The sequence below is a fragment of the Dunckerocampus dactyliophorus genome, chromosome 3 (assembly GCF_027744805.1).
Source record: "Dunckerocampus dactyliophorus isolate RoL2022-P2 chromosome 3, RoL_Ddac_1.1, whole genome shotgun sequence".
NCBI lineage: Eukaryota > Metazoa > Chordata > Actinopteri > Syngnathiformes > Syngnathidae > Dunckerocampus > Dunckerocampus dactyliophorus.
In genome coordinates this window covers 30,905,109-30,932,094 of record NC_072821.1, presented here as the reverse complement: position 1 = coordinate 30,932,094, position 26,986 = coordinate 30,905,109, and the positions used below count along the sequence as shown (strand labels likewise).

The following is a 26,986-nucleotide window of genomic DNA, read 5'->3' as shown; positions in this document are numbered from 1 at the left end:
GTAAAAACAAAACAAAAACAAATTATTATTTCTTTTAAATCAAAAAGACGATCTATTTTGCTAAATGTATTGTCAATATTGACAGAAAACCTTAGATTTTTTTTGGTGTCAAATCCAATTTAAAATGTATATTTTTTATTAGTTATTAATGAAAAATTAATGTAATATTTAATGAAATTATAAAATAGAATTATAAAAATTGGCCCTCTGAGGATAACCATAATTGCGATGTGGCCCACAGTGAAAACCAGTTTGACGCCCCTGCACTAGAGCCTTTGATTTTTCAGTATGCAGCCCTCCATGGACACCCCTGCTTTACACGCTTCTGAAATATCACATAGGATCAAAGTATACGGACGGACATTTGTAATTGCAATCAAACACAAATGGATTTAAAATTTTAAAATATATTTGCAAACAAAAATAATTGATTTGAAATTAAAAAAAAAAAAAAAAGCTTTGCAAACAAAAATATTTGGACCAAATTTTTTTTCCATTGCTGCTTGGGTTTACAGATTTTACATTTGCAAAAAAAAATACTGATAAAAAATAGTTTGGTTTTAAATATAAATATAAATATTTTTTATTTTATTTTAAATACATTTTTGTTACAAATACTTTTTTATGTCAAATATTTTTTTTTTATCTGAATGGATAAAAAACACATATGAGAGAAACAAAATGATTTTAAAAAATGCTACTTCCATCCATCCATCCATTTTCTTCTGCTTATTCATCGTCCGGGTCACGGGGGCAGCAGTCTCAGTAGAGAAGTCCAGACTTCCCGGTCTCCAGCCACCTCTTCCAGTTCCACCGGGAGGACACCAAGGCCTTTCCAGGGCAACTGTGAGACATAATCCCTCCAGCATGTCCTAGGTCTGCCCCGGGGCCTTCTACTGGCTGAACATGCCCGGAGCCACCTCAACTGGCTCCTCTCAGTGTGAAGGCGCAGAGCCTCTACGGGGTAAACTCATTTCAGCCGCTTGTATCCGCGATCTCTCTTGTGATCAGGAGGGTATCTCTCTTCTTCTGGTCACGACCCAAAGCTCATGACCATGGGTGAGGGTGGGAACATAGATTGACCAATATATTGAGCGCTTTGCCTTCAAGCTGAGCTCTCTCTTCACCACGACGGTCCAGTACAGCGACCGCATTACTGCAGATGCTGCGCCGATCTGGCTGTCAACTTCCCTCACTTGTAAACGAGACCCCGAGATACTTGAATGCCTTCACCTGGGGCAAGACCTCACTCCAAACCCGGAGGGTGCAATCCACCCTTTTCCGACTGAGAAGAATTGAAAAAAAAAAATGTTGTTAAAATAGTTTTATTTGCAAATTATTTTGACATTTTAAAACCACTATTTTTGTTCTCAATTCTTTTTGTTTGTAAATATTTATTTATTTTTTAAATTTCAAACACATTTTTGTCTGATTGGATAAAAACACGCAAATTTCTCTTCATAATATGGTTGTTTGCCCATCATTTTTTTTTTGATTGTATAAAAAGACAGGTTTCTCACAAAATTATTTTTACCAAAATTCTTTTTTAAAATGCTACTTTTGTAAAAAAAAAAAAAAAAAAAATGCTCTGATGAAAGTATACATTTTGTTGACATTTCCTGAAGGTTTGTTTGCATTTCAGGATCTTGTAATGGTATTTATGTGCATTCATAATGCCATCAATAAAATCCACCTGTTCATCTAAAAAAAAAAAGAATACTGAATAACAACGAAGTAGTCTTTTGAACGGCTCTTTGAAAGAAACAGCTCCTCTCGAGCTGGCCCCCCTTCAAACAGCCATAAACGTACCACATATTTTGACCAATCACTTGTGGATTTGCCAGAAAAACAGACAAGAAAGGCTGTACACTTCAAAGAGCCGTCTCCCGTCGACAACTTAAAAGAGCCGTGTTACACAACCGGATCGTTCGCGAACTACCCAACACTCCCCTATTGCCTGACAGGAAGGGGTGGTGCTTACATGTTGTTTTGCTGAAGTGTTGTCTTTAGAGAGCCGATTAGCTGTTTTACGTCAGTTTTACAGCTAAAATTGGAAGAATACGCGTTCAAGAGCGAGATTTCACTCGCGAAATTCACATCAAGTGATTCCTACAATCAACTATAGCAAGCAAAAACAGAGCCCGGAAACGGCAAACATGAAATGGATGTTCAAAGAGGATCATTCCTTGGGTAAGGATGTAGGGACGTGTTATTATTATTATGACGAAGATGTTATTGAAATAGCCACGCAGGTTAAATTATTTTAATGAAATCCCATACTGTATACAGATTTCATTTATGTACGTATTTAAAATAAAAATGGCGTTGAGAATGGCCTCTCACCCAGGCTTGTGTGTTTTCGAAGGCTTAATGGTTTTAGCTAGTCCTCATGCACTTTAAATAATGCTATTACGCTGGTACAGCCAGATGAGACCACTTTTTCCTTTTATATTTGATGATGGCGCTGTGAGCTACTATCGAGGGGAGGATGCGTCGTGTCTTTGTTCAACGACGACGAAACGACTGGTAGGTTAATGGTGGCCAATGACGTCAAACACGCCAACTGTCAAACCATTCTGTGCGATGCGCTGTTGACTATAAAACTGTTTTTTCTATTCGGGCAATAAAATGTGCTGCCTTGTCTATGAACCCCAGCGTTGTTGTCGGGAAGTAAATGTGTGTTGGCAGAGAAAGAGGCCTTCTGGCGGTGTCCTTGCATAACAACTTCTGCAGGATGCCAAGTGCTTTGTAATTGTTTGGTCTGTTAAAGGAGTATAGCCGAAAGTCATGACTGATGAATTAGAAACATTCTTTTTCATTATAAACACTTCTGGGTGTCAATACAGTGACAATACATTCAAATCTATCCAAACAAACCAGCCACATCTTCAATTAATGCGATATATAATAATATTATCATTAATAATTTATTTAACTTTTACAAAATGCAATGGCCAGCAAAAAACTAGCTGTGGGCTGAAAATGGCCGCTGGGCCACACTTTGGATGCCTCCATCGTACTTGGATCACAACAAACAACCATTTGTATTTATGTCAAAGCAATGTATGTTTTCCCATTGGTTCCCTACTAATTTGTTAATTGTGGAAACTCATAATAATAGTATATAACACGCCTGTCAGAGAATGGTGAAAGTCCGCGAGTACGCCTGTAAAAATTTCTGTTTTTAAACAGACGGCTCGCTCGTCCCGTCCAAACCCTCCTGCTAGCTTGTTTCCTCCAGTCGACGGGAGCTAACAAGCTAAATCCAGGTTCAATATTAAACACATTAAAAGTATAAAATGTGTAGGCACACACCACTAACAAATGATAACGTAAGATGATCCGTGAGCACATGGAATCAGAGTCACGTTGTAGCCAGTCACAGCACACAACTGTTGTGCGTTCAAGGACCGCCGAAAAAAATGTGAAACCTCAATGCTTGACGAAAAAACATTATCACTGAAGCATAAAGACATAAACAAGTACAAATGGTGTGCTTGGTACATGTATGCTGTACATTTGACCTGTACTGTCACATATTTATCAATTATGACCGACTTTTGGTGAATGAGATGAGTTTTCGGCGAAAAAATTGCCTATTTTCTGAGAAAATTATTATGATTATTATGTTGTTGTTGTGTGTGTTGTGAGATGGTGTAAACCTGAAATCAACTGTTTGTTTCACTGGACAATTACTGACACCTAGTGGCCAATGTAGAATACTACATTCACAATTACAATGCTGCTTCTGCTTTGTATTTGTATTCTACCTCATTTAGCCATTTTTATGCTTGAAAATGCTTAATTTTGGCCAAGAATAAGTACAGTTTGCTTGAATTTGCATTTTTCTTTACTAATAATATGCTGTATTCAACCACAAAACAGCAATCATTTCTGAATAAAATTGTGAAAGAACGCGATAGAGTGAAGGCACGATGTTGGAACCGCAATGTAGCAAGGGACAACTGTATTTTGTTCTCCACAGCTATGGAAGTGTTTAATAAAGGCCACATTTTGTTGAATTATCTGGAGCAGGGGTCACCAACGTTTTTCCTTGTGAGAGCTACTTTTACAAAATGAAAATGGCCAAGAGCTACTCATTTTTGTAACATTTATTTTCAGAGCTTATTTTCAACCCAAACAAAGCGAATATGCTTGTTTTATCAGAACATTAACAAAATGCTGATGTACACAACTCACATTTTCTATTTCAGAATGCATTTCTTTCTACTGTTCTGTCATTATTAACTGAAAACCTGAATGAAAAGCAGGCTTGCGGGCACCTCATGTGGTCGTGGGGGGCTACCGCGGGCACCACGTTCGTGACCCCTGATCTGGAGCGACATTCCCGCTATAAATGCCATTTAATCCACACACATGTTGCTTGATGTCCTGCAGAACATCGATGCATAGAATCGGCCAAAATCCGCAACAAGTACCCCGACAGGGTCCCGGTGAGTCAAATCCATCCCATCTGATTAAAACAAAAATGACCTGCATTTGTTTTAGTCCTGACTGTGCTGCCAATGTGTGCGTGCACATGTGTGTGTGTGTGTGTGTGTGTGTGTGTGTGTGTGTGTGTGTGTGTGTGCTAGGTGATTGTTGAGAAAGTGTCTGGATCCCAGATAGTGGACATTGACAAGAGGAAGTACCTGGTCCCCTCTGACATCACAGTGGCTCAGTTCATGTGGATCATCAGGAAACGCATTCAGCTGCCCTCGGAGAAGGCCATCTTCCTGTTTGTGGACAAGACAGTCCCCCAGTCCAGGTCAGAAAAAGGATATTTGATAGATCTGCTGTAGCTTGGACCAAGCAACGTCTGTTTACAATATTCTAGACCTAGCATTTATATTTAACGTAAACATGCATGTCAGAATATACTAAAATATTCAGGAGTAAGGCCTCTTGAACTTACCTCACTTGGTTGCATTCCCGTGTATCAAGCAAACCATACACAATTTCTTTAGCTTTCCTAAACTCAACATGACTTTGAATGACTTTGGTAATTATTCGCTATTATTCAATAAAGCTTGCCTGGCATTAACTTGTATTGAATTATCTGAGGTGTCCAGAGTGCGGCCCCTGCTGTTTATAGGCCAGTGGCACAAGAAAACTAAAAAAACAAAACAAAAAAAACCCCCACCAAAAATGGAAAAACTATTAATTAGCAGTCAAAAAAATGAAGAGGAAAAAATAGTCGGGGGGGTGGGGAGAAATGGAAAGAAAACAGCTGTAATTTTCCGAGTATGAGGGTAAAATGTAAAGAGAAAAAAGTCGTAATCTAACGAGGAAAAAGTTGCCATTTTAGGAGATTGAACTAGTAATATGAGGAAAAATAATGGCATTTGAGTAGTTATTTCTTAAAAGTCGTAATATGAGGCGCAAACAAAACAAGGGAAAAAGTGAAATTATTGCGATAAAGTAAAAATATTGTGGGAAGAAAGTCATAATATGTTGAGGAGAAATTTTACTAAAATAAATAAAATATTAATTAAATGTATTCATTCATTCATTCATTCATTCATTGGTATACATGTCTCTTGTGTTGTTGCTTAATTTATTGGTATTAATGTTTCTTATGTTCTTATTCATTTTCTTGTTTTCTTTCTTTTTTGGGAGGATGAACAGAACAAGAATTTCATTGCATAGCAGAACTACCTGTTTTACTGTGCATATAACAATAAAACTGTTGAATCTTGAAAGTTGAAATATTTGGAGAATGTAACAAAAAAACACACAGTAAAAATGGGAAACCTGTATCACAAAGCTGAGGCGCAGTTTTTTCTTGAAATATATATATAAAACGTCTTAGCATATCAACATGTGTTGCTTTTACAATATATCAAAGTGGCCCTTGCAGCCTTTTTTTGTCGTTCGTGTGAAGTTTGGACACGCCGTTGTAATACCCCATTTTGCCACCAGAGGTCGCCAGAGCCATCACGCGCTTTGTCAAGATTAAAATCTGGGACATCAGCCATGGTTTAGCAAAGTTGGAGTAATATTATACTATACGGGCAGTTAAATTATATTTTTTTTAAATTTGTGGGGAAGCCACAATTTTGTGCTTTTAATCTCCATGATTAAGTCGTTTATTGCTTGGAAACACCCCGCCTCTCGCCCGAAGTCAGCTGAGATAGGCTCCAGCATACCCCCCGCGACCCTAATGAGGAGAAGCGGTATAGAAAATGGATGGGTGGATGGATTGCTTGGAAACCCATCTCATTTGCGCTACATTGGTAAAGCTTGAGTTTCACAGAAAGTAGTCAGAGGCAAGCAGTAGCTTAATGAGGAAATGTTTTTTTTTTGTTTGTTTTTTTGTATGCAGTGAATCAGCTTGATATTTACACCCTTGCTCACACATTACAAACTAACAGGATCTTGTCAGCCCAAATGCCTACCTCACTCACGGTGAACCCAAAAATAGCACATGTGGAACAGACAATGTAACTGTACCACATGGACGATAGTATCATCACTAATATACATGCAAAACACTACTATTGTATACTAATTCATAACCAGCAAGGCATACTGGGACGCCGACACACACACTTCCCCAACAGGAAGTTACCCTAAGAAAAAACATGCATGACGTGTAACAGAGGTTATTAATCCAGTATGTGCTTCATGTTTCAGCATCACTATGGGACAGCTGTATGAGAAGGAGAAAGACGAAGATGGCTTTTTATATGTGGCATACAGCGGCGAAAACACCTTCGGCTTTTAAAACAAGGGAGCCATGATCGGGACCGACCTTACCTGCTGCCATCTAATCATAGCCCTCACTCCAGCCCCTGCACCGGCCGTGGGAAACCCCAGTGAAAACACCACAGAAAGACGGACTAACTGCTCTCCAGGCTGGCCCACGTTGCACCTGTACTTTGAAGATTCATTGTAGATTTAGCTGTTAAGGTTCACTAATACTCTCCACTATATCGATTTGAAGTATCTTTCCAACTGCTTTTATGTGCGAATGACTTCTTCTTTGAAGACAATATTTATGAGAATTGTAATATTTTAATTTAAGGTAAGGTAGCTGGATGACCTAACCAATAAATATATTCAAATTAAACCCAGGCCCATGTTCTTTGCAAGATCTCTTCCTTCACTGTTTGTGTTAAGTGGATCTGTATAGGTTCATGTGTAGGGACTCGGGCTGAACATATCAAACAATTAAAAAAAACACAGTGAAATCCAGAAATATTTGGACAGTTTTTACTAAATAAAACAAGATGTCATTCAAGCGTAAACCACAAAAATTGCATCGCATTTACCATTTAGGAATGACAGTAATCCCTCATTTATCGCGGTTAACTGGTTCCAGACCCAACCGTGGTAAGTTGACGTCATTAGACCTGAAGTAACACCCTTATAGGCTCCTTTGCACTCATATTACCCAATATAGTAGACATAAGAGAAAATAGGACAATGAGACAACTCGTGCTAGTGTGTGTCACTGAACATTACAGACATCTAGTAACTAATGTGGAATACTACATCTACATATCACAATGTCTTTGAATGCATCTTATAAATGCGTTGTACAGTATTTGTATTTTACTTAATTTTATTTTTATGCTTGGAAATCCTTAATTTACGCCAAAAATATGTAAAATTAGCTTTTTTTTTTACTATTAATGGGCACGGAACAGCATGATAAGACCTAGAACAGTCAGACAAGTGCTTCCTGGAAGTAGATACCTATTGCTGTGTCTCAAAATAGAATGCTTTAGTCAGTGCGCTTCAGTAACTTTACAATGTACACACAGTACTTAGTTCCTGAGGATGCAAATTTTGACAGTGTCTCAACTTGCTCATTTGGTTTGAAGCTGGAATGTTCCCACACGGGCTGTGGCATTTTACTTTGCAATCATTTTTTCCCTCCTAATTTCTACGATGTTACCTTGCATTGGTCCCCACAAAGGCTTACTTGCTCCACTCTGTGTGTGTATGCTTTTGGCCCCGCCTGACCTCCACAGAGACATAGCAACTACATTGTTTTATAGAATGCCTTTGTTCTATGAAGCAGAGCCAGACATTTTTCATTGGGGTGAGCATTACTCACATAGAGGTGGCAGTAAGTTTCATACCTGAATAGTCTAGATGACATGCCAGTGCGGTGGCTGGAGAGTGATCGGGGTGGCCCCCACTGGTCACCCCGCAGCTCCGCCACTGATGAGAGCAATTAATAGCTGAGCAGTGTGCTGAGGACATGTTTTCAATGCATACTTTCTGGATTCTGCTCACCGTCATGGCGGCCAAACCCGCGCAGGGCATAATACGGAAGTGGATGCCAATCGGCACTCCTGTTTTAACTCTTGGCTTTACATGCCCAGTCATGCTGCTACAGAGAGCTTCCATTATTAACAGATTTATATGCCGAGTCACACTTCAGAATTGAAGTCAAAGTCGACATAGTGAGAAAACTTGACCAGAACTGACCAAAGTAATCATAGAAAACTTACCTTCCGCTTGCAGTTCATGCAAGACGCGGTTTTATTGACAGCTACTCCGCACGGAAAGTTGTGTGCTGCAGTGAAATACGTCCAAGCGGAAATGGCGGTCCGGCTGAACTAATGTTCTGCACCACAGAGCCGCGTTTGTCAAAACTGTCTGCCAGCCGTGGGGGTGGCCACAAGCGTGTAGGTGCTGAACCAATGCACAGAGTGAACTCTCTTCCTGCCTGTTTGGAGGCGAGAGACAAGGAAAACAAGACACGCATGCACATGGCAATATATTAGCTTATTAGCATTTTTGCTCTTCAGGCTACATACAGTAGCAGTTAAGGCTGATGTGACATATACGTCACAGTGATATTTTACCAACTTGTTTTATATTAATTAAGAAACAATGCAAGAAACAAAGTAAGAAGAGTTAAATTGTAATATTTGACACCCTACTAAAGCATTAGTATTGTTAAATGGCTTTAAAATTACCTTTCATCGCAAAAAAAGCATTTCAATATTAGATCCTATAGCTTTACATATTTTGATCTTGACTCTTTATTTACAATATTTTGTGTGAAATTGTTATCTTTTACCGCAATAGCTGATGTGCTCTGTCATTTATGTGTCAAATTGTCACACGCCGTCGTTTTCTCTTCCTCATTCCACTTCCTTGTGTCTGTGCTACAACCATTTTATTAACATTCTCTACTTAGAACTTAGTACTTACTTGCAAATTCTGAATGAATTGAGAAACATAAAAAACAGTGACATGAGTCTGCAGCTGTGATGACATTAGATGAACAATAAAGTGTGCTCATTTCCACGGCCTCTCCGTCCCGCCAGGGTTGTTTAACTGTTCTCCTTCCAGATTACTGCAGTATCTGGAGGAAGACTCATCAGCCAAACTCTTTCCACCTGAGTCAGAGCATAGACTGGTGGAATTAAAAGCTCTGTACACTGTGTACCTAGTTCCTGAGCTAATTTCGATGCAGTGCAGTGCTGTCCCTTGGGACAGCACGTTACGTACTTAGTGGAAATGCACACTCACCATTTGGGGCGTGTTGAGTGCACTGCATTTTGCCCGTTATACTGTAAGCTAAAAGGCGACCCACTTGCACTTGCCAACGCTGTCACACTGCTTTACGACATTCTACGAAAACGTCGGCATCCCCAACATCATGTGATGCTTTATCCAGATGGTTTGAGTGGGAGCATCATTAAAAAGACACAAATAAATATTTATTGGAGCAGACTAGAGGTGTCAGAGAGAGATTAAAACGTGACAATGTGTCTCGTTTAAGGAAACGCTGTTTCGTGAGAACTGGGGAGCCACAAACCCATCGGACTGTGAACTATGGCATCGCTACTATAAATGATAATACAGTACAATATGGACGTGGCAGTGTGCGAGGCATTATCGGAACCGCACATTAGTTTGTTTCTAATGCTCCAAGTTACTAGCGTTAAGTGTTTCTTGAGCCATGCATTTATTCAGTAATTAAATACAAGCAGTCAACAAAGGTGAAGTGTCCAGGCAGGCGAGCGGGAGTGTGTAGAAGTATTACTGTGCAATGAGGATCTGAAAGCTGCATAAACCCCTCCACAATGCAACCCAACCCGTGACCAGCGACAAAGTCAAGAAGGCAGAGCTTGGACACACTCTTCGGTCACTTGGCAGCACGTCGCCTTCCTTTGCAAAACACGCATGGGTGTCCAAAGTGTGGCCCAGGGGCCATCTGTGGAACATGGCGCATTGCAGAAATAAAATAAACAAAACATGGGAAAATAGAGCAAAAAGGCATAATGTAACAAGAAAAACCTAAAATGTTGATACGAATAACTAATAATATAATAATTTTAAAAATTATATTTTCAAATGACAGCTGGACAGCCCTCACTTAAATAGACAAAGACAAGTAGATAAGACAAAAGTAATGAGCTGGCATTATTCAACTATAAGCTGGAACTATTAATGCTGCACTTCAGGCAATAAAGAACTTACATACGGTATACTACCTACCACTTATGTATCATGTAAGAGTTTGTTTTTTTAAGCAGCTGATGGGTGTAGTGGGCAACAAGTAGGCGCTTGGCACAGGGTACTGTGGTTTGAATCCTAGTCAGGGTAAATGGAAATGTATGACAATGTATATTATCATTATTATTATTATTTCGGGTGTCACAAGATCTTGCGAGATTAAAGCGTAACAAGATTTCTCGTTCAAAAAAAACCTGGCCTGAGAAGATAGTAAATTAATTAATTAATCACACAACAAATAAAAATCAACGTGATGACTTTGCCAGCTTCGGTATATTGCCATGTGCATGCGTGTCTGTTTTCCTTGTCTCCCACCTCCAAACAGGCAGGAAGAGGCTTCACTCTGTGCATTGGTTTCGGAACCTCGGCGGATTTGATCTGCAGAACAACGGCATGAACGGAGTGAGCCCTTTTGTCAGTAATGCAGTCTCTGTCTCGGTGGGTGCATACACGCATACACACAGTGTCCAGAAGAGTGTAGCATAGTAGAAATGATATGAGTAGATTGCTATATATTGTCATATAGTTTTTATATTTTTTCATTGTACTTTCCCTAAAAGTAAAATTAAAATCTCTTCTTGCCTCGTTCTCGGAGATCCAGTCTTGTGTATCATCTCGTTTTCTGAACTTATCATTCATTCTTTTTAACAGTACTGGCCCTCTCAATGTCTGCCAACCAAAATTCTGGATGGTCACGTTCCCACTACAGGCAGGTACCAAATGTTTCAATTTCTGAAAAAAGTTGAACAGTTAAAATCGTCATTCTTCGGTCATGCATGCAAAGTTATTAAACATTTAAAAATGGACTTGCAGTGTTTTTCGACTCAGTTAAATAAAAAGTCTGTTTTTCCAGTCCTATATTTTGCCATTGTACTTTTCTTAAAAGCAATCAAGTTACAACGTTTTCTCGTGTTGTTCTAATGACCCCAATATCGTGTATCATCTCGTGTCGAGGGTGTATCGTGTCACCCCTGGAGCAGACAAATCAGTACTTTCCTTTTTGGCTAAATTCCTAAGCACAGAGTTGATGTTGAAGAGTTGTTATTGTCAATTATTGATCACTTCAAGCTACAGCGCAGTCTTTGTTAATTGTCTCTCCTAATTTCCTTGTAGTAGGCCCTATGATTATGTGGATGGAATAGAATCTGCTTTTAAATGCCGAATCGCGTGGAAATTGACATATAGTGGGAATGAAATTCTGTCATCTTGAGGAGAAGGAAGGTTTCTGAGGGGAAATATTTCCCCAGCAGACTGGCAGCACCTCCTCGCAAACACTTAACCGCCCCCTCCCAAACTAAACATGTCAAAGCGGCGCCTGAAACAGTCGGCAAAAAGCTTCGACACTTACTCGTCAGCGAGCGTGAATGGAAGCTGGCTGGGTTACCTTAGTTTAGCAGAGCATGCTTGTGCGGCTGTGTGCGTGTGCGATTGTGTATGTGTGTTTACACCGTGTTGTGTGTTACCACTTGTAAATGTCACCCAGCGTTTTAGGATGCCCGCTGACACCGTGCAAATTCCGAGTGGAATAAGCTCTTTTATTCTTTTTTATTCTTCACGTTATTCAGCTTGTCTGACATAGCAACACATACACTGATGGCCTTCAAAATAAGAAGACCCCTTCGTCTCATAAATGTAAATAAATGAAATAAACTAATAATAATAAAATAAAGGTGTCATAAAAAATAGCTTACCTTAATAGCTTAACCACAAGCACGGGCATTACAGTTGGTTGAGGATTTTGCAGCAATGTGCAGAGCAAAGTTGTCCAAAAAAGTATTCCATCAATAAATGTAAGGATTTTTGTATTTAATTAAAAGACGTTTTGTTCACTGACACAAAAAGCACACACTCTTTTGTGGTAAAATAAATGTAAAAGGTAAAAAATGGAAATGTAAAAAATATAAACCAAAAAAACTGAATTGGGAAAAAATAAAACGGATTTCATAGGGCCCTAGATATGTCATCTTCGTCATCTTATCATGTCAGTGCATGATGGAACCACCTGCTTGTGTTTTGTTTTGAAGTTTGGAGTACCGATGTCCATGAATGCGCCTCACGTCCTCCTCCTTCGAACCGAAGATTCATTTACATCAGGGGTCACCAACGTGGTGCCCGCGGGCACCAGGTAGCCCCCCCACGACCACATGAGGTGCCCGCAGGCCTGCTTTTCATTCAGGTTCTCAGTTAATAATGTGAGAACACTAGAAAGAAATGTATTCTGAAACATAAAATGTGAGTTGTGGATACCAGCATTTTGTGAATGTTTTGGTAAAACAAGCATATTTGATTTGTTTGGGTTGAAATAAGGTATGAAAATCATTTCTACAAAAATGAGTAGCTCGTGGCCATTTTCATTTTCTAAAAGTAGCTCTCACAAGGAAAAACGTTGGTGACCCCTGATTTGATTGAGCTAGCGATGACACAGGAGATACTGCAGAGCAGCACAAAGGCGATTGATTAACAATGATCTACAGCCAATCAGGACGCACAAAACAATGGGCGGTGCAGACAGATGAGAGAGTGAAGAGAGACAGAGAGATACTCAACTTCCCACAATGCAGTTCCTCTTAAAGGGCCAGACTCGGCCTGTAACAGCGTTCACACCTTGTAATCAAAAAAAAAAAAAAGAAGCACACGCGAAACAGCAAATCCGCGAAAGGTGAATCGTGATAGAGAGAGGGAACACTGTACTTTTGTCGTGGCAACATGTCAGAGCAAACAATTTGCAAACAAAAAAAAACCTGAAGCAAATGACTACAGTAAAAATAACATTTTAAACAATAAAACTCAATTGAAACAACCAACCCAACTTTGGCAACCAATGAGTGATCAAACCATGATTGCTTGGGCTGAAAGTGAACAAGGGAAGGTCCATCCATCCATTTTCTATGCATGCTGGAGCCTATCCCAGCTGACTTCGGGTGACAGGCGGGGTACACCCTGAACTGGTCGCCAGGGCACATATAGACAAACAACCATTCACATTCACATTCATACCTATGGACAATTTAGAGTCACCAATTAACCTAACATGCATGTTTTTGGAATGTGGGAGGAAACCGGACTACCCGGGGAAAAGGGAAGGTGCCTTCCATTTATTACTTCCACATCCACTTTCTCTCGGCTCTGTGAGTGGTCTCCGCATGACATTGGCAATGACATCATACCAAGTGCCTAGGGGAAGTCATTGAGGACAACTCAAACTGGTATTGGAATGCAGCCACGGTGTGCAAATTGCAGATGTTGGAACTGAGCACTGCTGTTGATGTGTTTAGGACAGAATAAAGTCTAAAGAAATGAGTGTCAGACTCGGTTTACCTTCTGTCAGGATGCTACAATTCTAGTTATTGTATATATGATATTAATATTTTAAACGCCATTACTCCCAACACTGCTCATGTCATTCAAAGTGTATGAGAACATAATACAGTTTGGGCCTGATTGATTTTCTGGAACATATTTTGTTTTGTTCCGACCACTGCTCATTCAGCTGGCCCTTTAAAAGCAATCTCGGCAAATGCCAAAAATTGGGGGAAAAAAATTCACCTTCAATATAATTACAATGGAACCTCAGTTAGCGTCCGCCCCGGTTAGTGTGTTTTTCAGTTCACGCTGAAAATTGACGCGTCTTGTTGTGTTATTAATAAACTGCGTGAGTCCAACTTTGTACTCAATGTATCTTTTTTATCACAAATCGTCCTTCCTTGTTGGAATCCTATTAGTCATCTAATCAAAATGACAACCGCAACCGGAAGTTGCGTCGCCAGTCTATGATGTCATCAGCGGTTGATGTTAGCACGAAACACATTTCTATTAGGGAAACTTCGATCAGGGTTTTATGCTGCCGATCATCCATGAGTGAGATTGGCCGATACCGATCACATGGATTAACTGTACATTTTTCAATGTATTTATGATGAGTGGTATTGGCCAGGAGCGCCGTTAGACAATTCCAAGGGCCCCTGGCCAATGACTCATTAACAGACTATTCTGTTTTTGCCTTTATTTGTGTGAAACAATTTTTGTACAGTTTGACACAAACCTAAATTGTATTTGATGTGTGTAATATGGAGTAATACACGGGAAATAAACTGTTGAATAATTATTTTTTAGCTCATGATAACAAAATTAACAGAATAAAGTAATCCAAATAAATATCTTTACTAAATAGGACTCTGTCCCGCTCAACTTAAAAGAGAATAAGTTGAGTGTCTAGGTTGCAGGGGTCTCCAACTTTCATCACAATTTCCGCTGTCAACTATTTGTATTTTTATTTATGACCGGCAACATTTCAATTGTACACTACTTTATTTACCAGGCATATCTCCACTCAAACGCTGTGGCCATCGTCTTTATGCTACTTTGTGCTCATTTGTCATTATATAAAGGCATAATGTCTGAATTCAACCGTTAGAGTTAAAAAACTACTAAGCGTTGAAGGAAATAGTCCTTGACCCTTTGGTGCGCTAGGCGACCCCTGTAATAGTATCATCCACCAAGGTTGGACACACACTATGTGTTTATGTTCATCAAAAAAACCACATACAAATACTGTTTTGTAGAGCTAATTAGGATAACGACAACAAGATTGTAAAGTTGTTCCTTGGCACAAAAGTTAGTACGTACCCCATGAACACGACATCCACTTTTTGCTTTCCCGTGGGACAAAAACGAGGTCCGAACTAACCGCATTGCTGGTTTGTTTTAAAAACACAACGCCACTGTGGTAAGAAGTCACATTTGGAGTCCGAAGACCACAAGCGAGGCGGCTAACTCTAGCTAGCAAGCTAGCTGCTACCAATGTAAAATACAGCCAGTGACAGACGGGGGGGGGGCGCCATGTAAAATCTCGCTCCATCTGTCACTCTCCATATCATTTTGCCTTTAAGCATAAATTAAATTATAGTTTTAAAATATGTTTGCTAAATGTTTTTGTTGTTGTTGTTCTGAACGTGCTGCGCCTGCCCTGAAGTCTTCTGGACTGCACAGCACTTTGAAAATCCCATTCAAAATTCAAAAAAGGACAGGAGACATATGTGCACACTGCTCAGACAAATGAGGTACGTGAAAAAGTCCTTCAAATGTGACATAATAGAGAAAACACATATTTGGGTCTATGAACTCATTAAGCAAGCCGTTCCTACTGTGGGTCAGTATAATCTATTCCACCTGACAACGTGACAGGTGGGTTTTATCCTGAAACATGGATAATAATGCTGTATAATTATGAATGGGGTTAGTTCTCACAAATGAGAATGCTATTTCGTAACACAGGCATCCTTCTCTTTCTGTGGTTTCACTTCCTTCCATCTGGGCTGATTTCTAATAATTTTTTTGTTCTTGGTATCAGATGCAACTTCTCATGTTTGACATACAGAAGACAAATGGAGGAAGATGTTACATCCTCTTACATGCGCCTGAGATGAGATGAGGGGATGTAGAAGTACTGGAGGGAAAAATGTACTTAATGTACTTAAATGGTATGTATGGTCTGAGTTGTGGCCTACAGAGGGCCACGTCACGCTTCGAATTTCACAGCTTCCTCCTATCACGATTTTTCCAAAATATATGAATTAATAAATCATGCTGTTTTGTGGTGGAATACGGCCTATTGTTATTCTAAAAATATGCATATTGAAGCAAATTTGACCTATCTTTTGCCTAAATGGAGCATTTTCAATCATAAAAATGGCAAAATGAAGTAAAATACAAACATAAGGCGTTCAGAAGACACATTCAAAGACGTTGTGATGATATGTAGTATTCTACACTGGTCACAAGGTGGCAGTAATGTTACTGTAATGTTCGATGAGACACACAAGCACCAGACTTGATTGACGGAACAACAGCCTTTTATTGCAGGTTTCAATGATCTCACAACAGGCACAATAATCCCTAACACAGGCTACGGTGCGGCAGATACCCACGCCAAGCTAAAACTCAACTCTGAACCCCTGACACCACTTCCTGTCCGCCCCCCCTCAGCTCCCCAGCACTGGAACACATTACCAGCACCACACACGATAAGTCTTATTTTTGTCCTAAACGGCTTATTTCCCCTGATTATATCTACTATATTGGGTAATAGGAGTGTAAAGCTGACTATAGGGGTGTTATTTTATGCCTAGAGGACTCTAATAATTGTAAAATCCACAAACATATTCCAGAATCCTACTTCGTGGAAATTCACTTATCACGGTCATGTCTGGAACTAGTTAGCTGCGGTAAACGAGCGATTACTGTATAACTTTTTTTCAACCTGGTCGATGACCAGCTCCCCCGTCGGTGGTGAGTAATGTCAGGTTTAAATAGCTACTGTAGCTGACTATTGTTCTGTGTTTGAGTCAGGCCGTTTCTAGCTTTGCGGGGGGCCATAAACAGAATGCTGTTTTAGGGGCCCCTAATTTGTCAATCTATGATCAAGAGATTTGTAACCCTTAGATCCCGTGAAAGCCTGGAAACAATGTGCGTCAAAAAAATCACTTCATCTTTCTGGCAAAATTGTAAAAATTAAATTATTTTAATTAATTGCTCAAAATATTTGAATCAATATTGAATATTTTACATCAATTTTGACAGAATTATGTATAATAATAATAATAATACTATTATCTGACCTTGCAACAAGCTATTCCACCCATATTTTGCTGTAAAAAAAAATACTTGGGTATCTGCTGGTCACCTTCACTTAAGTTATGCATCAATCAATTTCTTAATCAAAAAAAATATTTTTAGCAAAAAATGAGCAATCGTGTAATAACATTATGAGGCGATTTTACATGTATATTGATATACTGTGTATTCACTGTTATAAGCGGCCCTCTGAGGGCAGCCACAACTGTAATGTTTGACAGCCCTGTCTTCGATGGCCCAATTAGATTCCACAATCTATTGCACTTGGTGAGCGAAACAGGCTACAGTTGAAATTATATTTTTAATTTATCAGGTTGAGGCAAAACTGATTTTAAAAAACTATAATACAAGGAAAACAACAATCCTCTATACGTCAATAAATAAATACAAATTTAAAATAGTTAACTAATTTTGAGTGTCAATAAAATGTTCACTTTAAATAAGAAAATACAACAAACCAACATCTACTTTGAAGTACAACAATGAAAACAAAAGAAGACTAAAAATAATGCTCATTTAACATGAAAACCCGACACTTATCAGCACGGGACAATACAATCGCCCCTCGCTACATCATGGTTTGAACACCGCATCCTCACTGTAGCACGTTTTTTTCTATTATTAGTTTTAAAAAATGCATTTTTAAGCAAATTGTATGTATTCATGGCCTAAATGAAGCATTTTCAAGCATAAAAATGGCTAAATGAACTGAAATACCATTATAAGGCATTCAAAAGACTTGATATGAAGTATAAGACAGTATCTGTGACATGTTGTGTACGCCTTTAAGAAGTGGGGCCTGGGAAGTGACGTGTGTGACATCAGCTGGCTAGAGTTGACTGTTAGTTGAGTGTTAGCAGCAGGTTAGCGGTGTAGAGAGTGGCTGACAGCAGCTCCTGTGTGAGCGTTCACTGCATGTGTTCTCTGCTTGTTAATAAAGCCATTGAAGTGCATCGTGAGTCTCTCCTTAAAGGGGTAGTTTCGGTTTTTAGACCTGAAGTTGTATGACATCCCCATCAACAGTGACTTACGCCCCCAATTGGTCCTGTGAGTCCGGTTCTTGTCGGAGATCCGTGACAAGGAACGACGTAGTTCTGCTTAGTTGCTGGGGCCATTTAAGTAAAGACTTTGGCTTCTCAAAACAATATGCGTTCGATAAACAATATCGCAGTCGGGTCTGGAACCAATTAACCCCGATTAACGAGGGACGACTGTACTTTAGCAAAGTAATTCAAATAAGAATAACACAGACAACAGCACCATTGGGGAGGAAATGGCCCCCAGAACCAATACAAATTGACAGTGAGGTCATCAGGTCTAGACACCAAACAGAGACAGTGCGATTCTTTCAACTTGATTTTATCACAATAGTTTAATTGCTGTAGAAAATAGCCAAATGCATTTAAATAGTCGGACAAAATGGCAAAATATGACGGTAAAGGTAACTCACGGTACGATCCGTACCTTGGTATTTGGGATACGGTTTTGGTACGTTTTTGTGCAAAAACAAAACAACTTTTTTTCTCTCAAAATTCTCTCTTTACTATTCATTATAATTATTAAAAGTTTTTTTTAATGAATCATGACAATGCAATGGCAATCTACTGGCAGGTAATTATCCAATAAATACAATTCTCAAATAAAAAATAAGAAATATTGATATTGCAAACAGAAAACAATGCGGGGGGCCACTTTGACGTGTCCATTAAATATGCTAGACTAATCCAATGTGAGTCAATATATTGTACTAGAGATCAAAGAACAAGAAAATGGCCTGATCCCACAAGCATGTGTGCAGTTGGCAATCTGTCTTCGTAGCGCACCTGAACACACCTCTCAAGGCAGACGGCAGTGGGCTATTTGGATACACCGCGCACTCAGAAAGCAAGTGTGTGGACACAAGCATATAAGGGATGTAATAAACACACCACAGAGCTACAGATAGACAGGATATTTCCATTCTCCTCATATGAGGCTCAACATGCAGCTTTGGGGCCCCCTGTTGACTGGGGGGAGGGGCCTAGGCATTCGCCTAGTTCGCCTGTAGCAAGAAACAGCCCTGTCTCCAAGGCAGAAGAGTATTAGAAAGTAAGTATTGCATAACAAAAAGCGTCCGCTATGCTCTGTATCATTTAATTTGTGTGCCGAACTGCGCCACAGCAAGCTCAACTCAGCTCAGCAATGAATTATTGCAGGCACCAGGTCGCCAAAAAAAAAGAACCACCACCCCACTTGATGCCAGTGTTTCCAGGAGGCTGGTGGGAATGTTGCTGCAGGTGGTGAAGATGTTGGACACGGAGGGCATCCACCGTCTGGAAGTGATGTCCAAGTTTGCAAACTTCCCTTGCCATCCATCACCAAATGTTCTCAATTGGATTTAGATCAGGGGAACGCGCAGGATGGTCCAAAAGAGTGATCTTATTCCACTTGAAAGAAGTCCTTTCTCAGGTGGGCATTTTGAACTGCAGCGTTGTCCTGGTGAAAAAGTCAGTCATTACCACACAGACAACCACACATTTCTCTTGGAGATCAATAAAGTATCTATATATCCATGAGGGATGCCCCCTGCAACATCCCCACATAGCCATCTGCCGTTTGACGCCCCTGCACAACCTGAAGCTCCATTGTGCCATTGAAGGAAAAAGCACCCCAGATCATGATGGCGCCCCCTCCATGACGTGTGGAAAACATCTCAGGTGATCAGGACCATCAAAGTTTAATTTTTTCGAATCAAAGAATAAAACTTTCTTCCACCTTTCAATGTCCCATGTGCAAATTCCAAACGGGCAATTTTGCCGCAATGAAGGAGATGAGGCCTTTGAAGTTTTTTTTGTTGTTCTTTAAAGCCTTCTTTCACAGATGCTGTCTGATGGTTATTGGACTGCACTCTGCCCCAGTAACAACCTTCATTTGGGCGGAGGATGGTCCCGTGTCTTGACGGACAGCCAATCGGCTCCTTCGGCTCAGGGCCGGTGACATTTTTTTGGGGTCTACCACTTGACTTTTTGTTCCATAATCCTCAGGATTTTTGAAGAAGTCTCAAATGACTGTCTTACAGCGGCCAACCTCAGCAGCAATGGTGCGCTGTGAGAGGCCTTGCCTATGCAGTTCAACAATCTGATCGCGTTCAAAGAGAGAAAGCTTTTTTGCCATTGCCTTTGCCATCAAGAGATCAGCCTGACAGAAAATGAAATTGAATCCACATTTTTGCCAAGATTTTGGCTTTTAAAGGCTGTGGTCTTAAACCTTTGATCAGCTGATGATCAACATATTTCACTTTAATGCTTGTTTGCAATAAATTGCTTTCTCAAAAATGTTTTTGCCTCACTCCCATTTGTTATTTTTGCATTTTGAAGCTATACTTAGAACCTCCTGAAGAGCCAACAGTGCAAAATGTCAATTCTTGCAGTTTTCAAATTTAGATCAGGACTAGCAGCAACACATCATCAGTAGTGTAAAGCTAACCTGTCTCACAACAGTCTAATCACAGCACACGTACTTAAAATTTTGATCAGGACTGTATATACCGTATACAGTCGGCCCTTGCAATATCGCGGTTCGATTTTCGCTCCCTCATGCTGTCTCGAGTTTTCAGAAATTAATAATTAATAAATGATCGCTGTTTCGTGGTGGACTATGGTCTAATGTTAGTCAAAACATATTGAAATACAAGTAGTATTCTGATCACTAGTCGGCAGTAATGACACAAAACATTGACACATTGCTTTACATTACATTACCTGAACACTGCATGAAGTCACGACGTCAGCCATGGTATGTCCGACATGATAGAGTGAAAAAAGTTCTCCTTCCATTCCGTGTGGAAGCGGTACGTTTTTGGCTTCTTATGTTTACAAGAAATAATTGAGACTAACTGGTTAGCTCGCTAGCGTGTTAGCTTGCTGGCTTGCTAGCTAGCAGCTGTCTCGCGTCCCTGCAGCATAAGAGTTGCAATGTGGTGTAAACAAAGAATAATAGGAGTGTAAAGGTGACTATATGGGTGTTGTTTCACGTCTACAGGGCTCTAATAATGTTAAAGAACGGATTTAAACAGGTTTTCTATGCTCTCACTGCGAAAATATTCCATTTATTACGATTGGATCCTATATCGTGGAAATTACTTTATCACAATCGGGTCTGGAACTAATTAACAGCAATAAACGAGGGACGACTGCATACATACAGTATGTAAACATATATTGCAGGACAAGCCAAATTGTGATTTATAGCCCGGAAAGTCCGGTATATGTGAACCCAGAAGCACTTGGCTGTCAGGCAGTGATCATGCTTGTTTCCGATTCCTTTTCAGTGACAGCTTGTCATCTGAGACAAGACAACAAGAACCTACCTTTTGTTCTCCGTACGGCTTTTATCAGAATTCATTTTCTCAGTAGCTCAAAGCAGAAGGGATGGAGAGAGAAGAGGAAGGAAACCCTAACTCTAAAATAGCCACAAATGATCTGCTGCATATAAAAGGGAAGCCAGAGAAGATGCCTCAGAAGATGAGAAGCACAGCTGTCACCATGAAGACACTCGTACTCCTCACCCTGATGTGCATCCTGCATGTCAGCATGTCCGCAGGTCAGTTGCAAGTTTCGTCTCTCTGCCGCTCATTTTCATGAACGTCGTGTTGTGCGTGAGATGATGTTCAATTTTTCCTGTGTTTGCCCAGTCAGCCAAGGCATCTTGTTTAATGAAGGATGCTGTATAAACCGCTCAAAAACAGCTATCCCGTGGGAAAGAGTGCAGCATGTGGAAAGAACACCAAATGGCTGCAAACGCAAAGCAGTTGTGTAAGTACCAAGCACACTGGATTACTTTTGTGAGTTTTTTCTCTTCGTGTAGGCCACGGGTGTCCAAACTTTTTCCACCGAGGGCCGCATACCAAAAAATTTATGCAGGGGTCGTTTTGATATTTTACATTTTCTAAAACCACCAAAATACTGTAGATATGCAAAGAAGTTAGATGTATTTCAAGAAATAATAGCCTGCATGTCAGCTTTGTGTTAGTGGTGACAAAGCGTATTATTAGTATGAAGTTTTCATACTCACAGTACACTTTTTGCTCTTTTTTTTTCATTTTTGCTGTTGTTTTTTTCATTTTTCAAATATTTCAGCTGTCTTTTATTTTTCCCATAACATTATGACTTTATTGCCATAATATTTTTAGTTTACTCTCGTAACATTATAACTTTTTTCCGACCTAATTTTAAAATTGCGATGTTATCATATGTTTTGTTTGTTTCTCATATTATCACAACCTTAAAAAAATAACACCTTGACATTAAAAAAAAGGATTTTAAAAAAGATTTTAACTTTAGCTTCTACAATTCTTAATATTACAACTTGATTCTTGGAAAGTTTTTCTTGTAAGGTTGCAACTTTTTTCCCATAATATTATGACTATAGTCCCATAATTTCCACTTTATACTCATAATTGTCATGTTCCGCAGGACAGGAAGTGCTCGCTCCTGCTCTTATTTTGGTGTGCTGCACTTCCTGCTGGGGGAAGCTGCAGCCGCTTCACCGCAGTGGTTTGTTGCGCAGCTGGCAGCAATTGCAATTAGTGGGGTTTAGTGGGGTTTTTCCCAAACAAATTTTCCAAACATTGCAACTTTATTTTTTGTTTCGTTTGTGTCGACCTTAAAAAAAATAGCATCTTAATATAAAAAAAATAATAATTTGAACTTCGTGTTTCTAAAATTAGTTTTGGCTCATATTATTAACACTTTATTCTTTAATTATTATTTATTATAATTTATTTAAATTATTATTTTTATTCAATTGTTTATTAATTTAATTATTATTCTAAAATTACAACTTTTTTCTTGTACGGTTAGAACTGTTTTCTCGTAAAAATACAAATTTATTTTCCTCATATTTCTCATAAAATTACTGCACTTTTTTCATTTTCCAAATATTTGCGCTTTCCCCTTGTCTCATAAAATTATGGGGGAAAAAAAGTATTTTCTCTGTCTTCTTGTAGAATAACTGCACTTTTGTCCATACTTGCTGTCATGTGGCACATTTTTAGAACGTCCCACAGGCCAATAAAAAACAGCCATGGCTCCTGGGCTGCATTTTGGACGCCCCTGATATAGGCCTTCAGTCATTTTATGTCCAAAGTTGCAGAGTGAATTTAAAACAACAATCAAATTAAATGTATCACCTCATAACATGGGTAGCAATTTTTTAGTTATCAGTGCAATAATATGTACAGTATTGATTTGACCTTAACATTACAGCTTCAAAATGAGCTGTGTAATATATCACCTTACTGGGTGTCCCTAAAGTCTGGACATATAATATACACATTTAATATGCGTATATTATACAAAAAAGGTTTAATTTCATTAATAATTAATTCATATATAAATCCTGCATTATTTATTTATTTATTTGCATATATAATATATCTATAATAAAATAAAATAAAAATTTTATATATCTATATAAAATATATCTTAAAATTAAATACAGTAATTACAATAAAACATGTTTTATATATTATTATAAATAGAATATATAAAAATGAAGACATTATAGGCCGCATGGTTGCCGAGTGGTTAGCATGTTGGCCACACAGTCATTTGCATATATTATATATCTATAATAAAATAAAATTTAAAAAATATATATATCTATATAAAATATATCTTAAAATTAAATACAGTAATTACAATAAAACATGTTTTATATATTATTATAAATAGAATATATAAAAATGAATACATTATAGGCCGCATGGTGGCCAAGTGGTTAGCATGTTGGCCACACAGTCAGGAGAGCTGGAAGATCTGGGTTCGAATCTCTGGAGTTTGCAGATTGCATGTTCTCCCCATGCGTGCGTGGGTTTTCTACGGGTACTCCGGTTTCCTCCCACATTCCAAAAATGCATGTTAGGTTAATTGCCGACTCAAATCGTCCGTGGGTATGAATGTGAGTGTGAATGGTTGTTTGTCTATATGTGCCCTGCGATTGACTGGCGACAAGTCTGTGGTGTAACCCCGCCTCTCTCCCAAAGTCAGCTGGGATAGGCTTCAGCATACCTCAGTGACCCTAATGAGGATAAGCGACATAGAATTTGTATTTAGTGTTCATGTTTCTTGGTGTGCTTTCACGTGGAATAATAGACACTAGATGTATTTGTCGTTCCAGAGTCACAACGGTGTGTGGTAAAAAGTTTTGCATCGAGGCCAACTGGAAGTGGGCAAGAACACTGCTGACAGAATTTGAGAGATTGTCTGCCAACAAGACATTGGTCCCGCCCCCTTTCAATCAGACCAGGTGTAGAAGGGATGTTCAAGTCGTGGGAGGAGGAAGTCATCGTCCAGTCATCATGTGAAATAATAACATCTATTTCATACACTTTGTACATTAAAGATGCAATCCAAGGTAGATTAATATAAGCTAAGCAAAAGGTGTCCAAACCTTTTCCACCAAGGACCACATACTGAAAAATGAAAGGATGCCAAGAAGTTATATGTATATTTCAAGAATAAAAAAAACAAACATTATTACTATGAACTTCGGTCTTTGCTCTCTTTTTTAAATTTGCTCTTTCTTTTTAAATAAGCTTTGTAATTTTTTTTAATATTCCCATCATATTTTGACCTTTGACTTTATTCCCATAATATTATAACTTTTTCCCTAATCAAATTTTCCAAAAAATTACAACTTTCTTTTGTATGGTTTGTTTCTCATAATATTCTGACTTTTAAAAAATAACATTTTTGTTTAATATTTCAACTCTGTGCTACATTATTTTTTCGCATAATATTAGGAGTTTATTCTCGTAAAATTGCAACTTTTTTCTCTTTGGAATACGACTTTTTCTCTTCATATTTTGACTTTGTTGTCATAAAATTACAGCAGTTTTTTCCATTTCTATTGCTGTTGGAGTTTTTTTTTTCCAGCTATTTAAACTTTTTTCTTGTCAATTTTCTTCTTGTAATATTATGGCTTTATTCCCATAATATTTTGACTTTATTTTCATAATATTATAACTTTTTTGGAGTTAAAAGATAGCACACATGACTGAAAATACACTGCTCAAAAAAATTAAAGGAACACTTCGAAAACACATCAGATCTAAACTGGGAGGAAAATGATCTTGAATATCTTTCCTGATAATAAGTGGGTGATGTATTAGTAAAAAAATGATGCCACATAATTTGATAGAAATGAAAATGATCACCCTATAGAGGGGGGAAATCAAAGACACCCCAAAAATGAAAGTGAAAAAAATTATGCAGCACACTGGTCCATTTTGCTAAAATGTCATTGTAGCAACTCAAAATGATTCGATTCTCCCTTGGGAGCATGTTTGCTTGTGGAGTTTGCATGTTCTCCCCGTGTGCGTGTGGGTTTTCTCCGGGCACTCCGGCTTCCTCCCACATTCCAAAAACATGCAGGTGAGGTTAATTGGTGACTCTAAATTGTCCATAGGTATGAATGTGAGTGTGAATGGTTGTTTGTCTATATGTGCCCTGCGATTGGCTGGCTGGCGTGTACCCCGCCTGTCACCCGAAGTCAGCTGGGATAGGCTCCAGCATACCCCCGCGACCCTAATGAGGAGAAGCAGTATAGAAAATGGATGGATGGATGGATGGATTATGAGCCATAAGGGGTTGCATTCAAAGACACCATGTAATTTTTTAAGTTGAATTCACTGTTTTGAGTGTAGATGTATTTTCTGGGATTTAATATGAATAGTATATGAATATTTAATATGAATAATATGAATAGATGAATATCCCATGAAATACACCCAATGACCATTCCTCTAGTCACATGATCTTTGCTAGTAGTATACAAGCAATGAAGACTATAAACAGCTTTCAGTACAAAACAACTAATGTAATGTTGTTGCAAAAAGCAGTTGTGCACTCAACACCTGATGAATGCAATCAATGGGTGTCTTTCTGGCCACTAACAGTAACACTACCGCCACCCAGTGACGCATAGTATGAACTACACAATGTAAAACACTCCACTTAAAACAGATCTAACAACAAAGTCAACAGGTTATGAAGGGTGCTATTACATTTTAATGTATTCTTGGGTTTATTTCCTTCTTCCTACAGCTCAAAAATATGCATGTTATGCTAATTGGAGACTCAAAGACACACCTACAATTGAACCACCAGTTTTGTGAATCCTTGCAATTTACTTGAAAAATTTGTGATCGCGGTGGCGGAGTGCTTAGCATGTTGGCCACACAGCCAGGAGATTGGGAAGACGTGGATTCGAGTCTCCGTTTGTGTGGAGTTTGCATGTTCTCCCCCGTGCGTGTGTGGGTTTTTTCTTCCAAAAACATGCATTGACGACGCTAAATTGTCCATAGGTATGAACAGTAGTTTCTTTAGGTGTAAATGTGAGTGTGAATGGCTGAATGGCTGTTTGTCTATATGTGTCTATATGTCAAACGTGATCAAACGTCCACCACGTGATGTGGACCACACCAAAGAAGAAGGGAGGGGGTGGGTGGCGCTGGGCTTCAGCCCTCAGGTTAATTACAAGGTAAAAAATGTTAATTACAACAGCAATTGCTCAAATATAAAACCTATTTAATTGTTAATATTATATTATATGAATTATATCGGAGACCAAGAGTCTCAAACATTTTATTTCACTAGGTAAACTTAAATTTCACTGTGAAATAAAAAAGAGGGAATTGTGAGTAGATAGGAGTTGGTTTAGCCTTGACTGCTAGTTTTGTGTCAACAAAACATGGAAAATACTAAGTCAAAGCCATCAAGTGCACAATTTAGACAGAAGAGGCAAGAAGAAGAAGAGAAACGGGCCAAAGATAAAAAGGTATGGGCTACAGCATCACTTTATGTACACCACATTATGGAATGTATAT

At 38.9% G+C, this 26,986-nt stretch overlaps 2 protein-coding genes across 2 annotated transcripts; both read left to right on the top strand.

The window, feature by feature from the left end:
* Window positions 1-1,943: 1,943 nt before the first annotated feature.
* On the top strand, window positions 1,944-7,072 carry LOC129179043 (gamma-aminobutyric acid receptor-associated protein-like 2). Its single transcript, XM_054771861.1, has 4 exons — window positions 1,944-2,190; window positions 4,399-4,454; window positions 4,596-4,768; window positions 6,637-7,072. Exons 1-4 carry the CDS (start codon window positions 2,157-2,159, stop codon window positions 6,725-6,727), a joined length of 354 nt encoding a protein of 117 aa, XP_054627836.1. The 5' UTR covers window positions 1,944-2,156; the 3' UTR covers window positions 6,728-7,072.
* A 14,422-nt stretch (window positions 7,073-21,494) lies between these two features.
* On the top strand, window positions 21,495-24,618 carry LOC129179040 (C-C motif chemokine 26-like). The gene is made up of 3 exons (XM_054771857.1): window positions 21,495-21,699; window positions 21,791-21,911; window positions 24,277-24,618. Exons 1-3 carry the CDS (start codon window positions 21,528-21,530, stop codon window positions 24,461-24,463), a joined length of 480 nt encoding a protein of 159 aa, XP_054627832.1. The 5' UTR covers window positions 21,495-21,527; the 3' UTR covers window positions 24,464-24,618.
* Window positions 24,619-26,986: the final 2,368 nt, after the last annotated feature.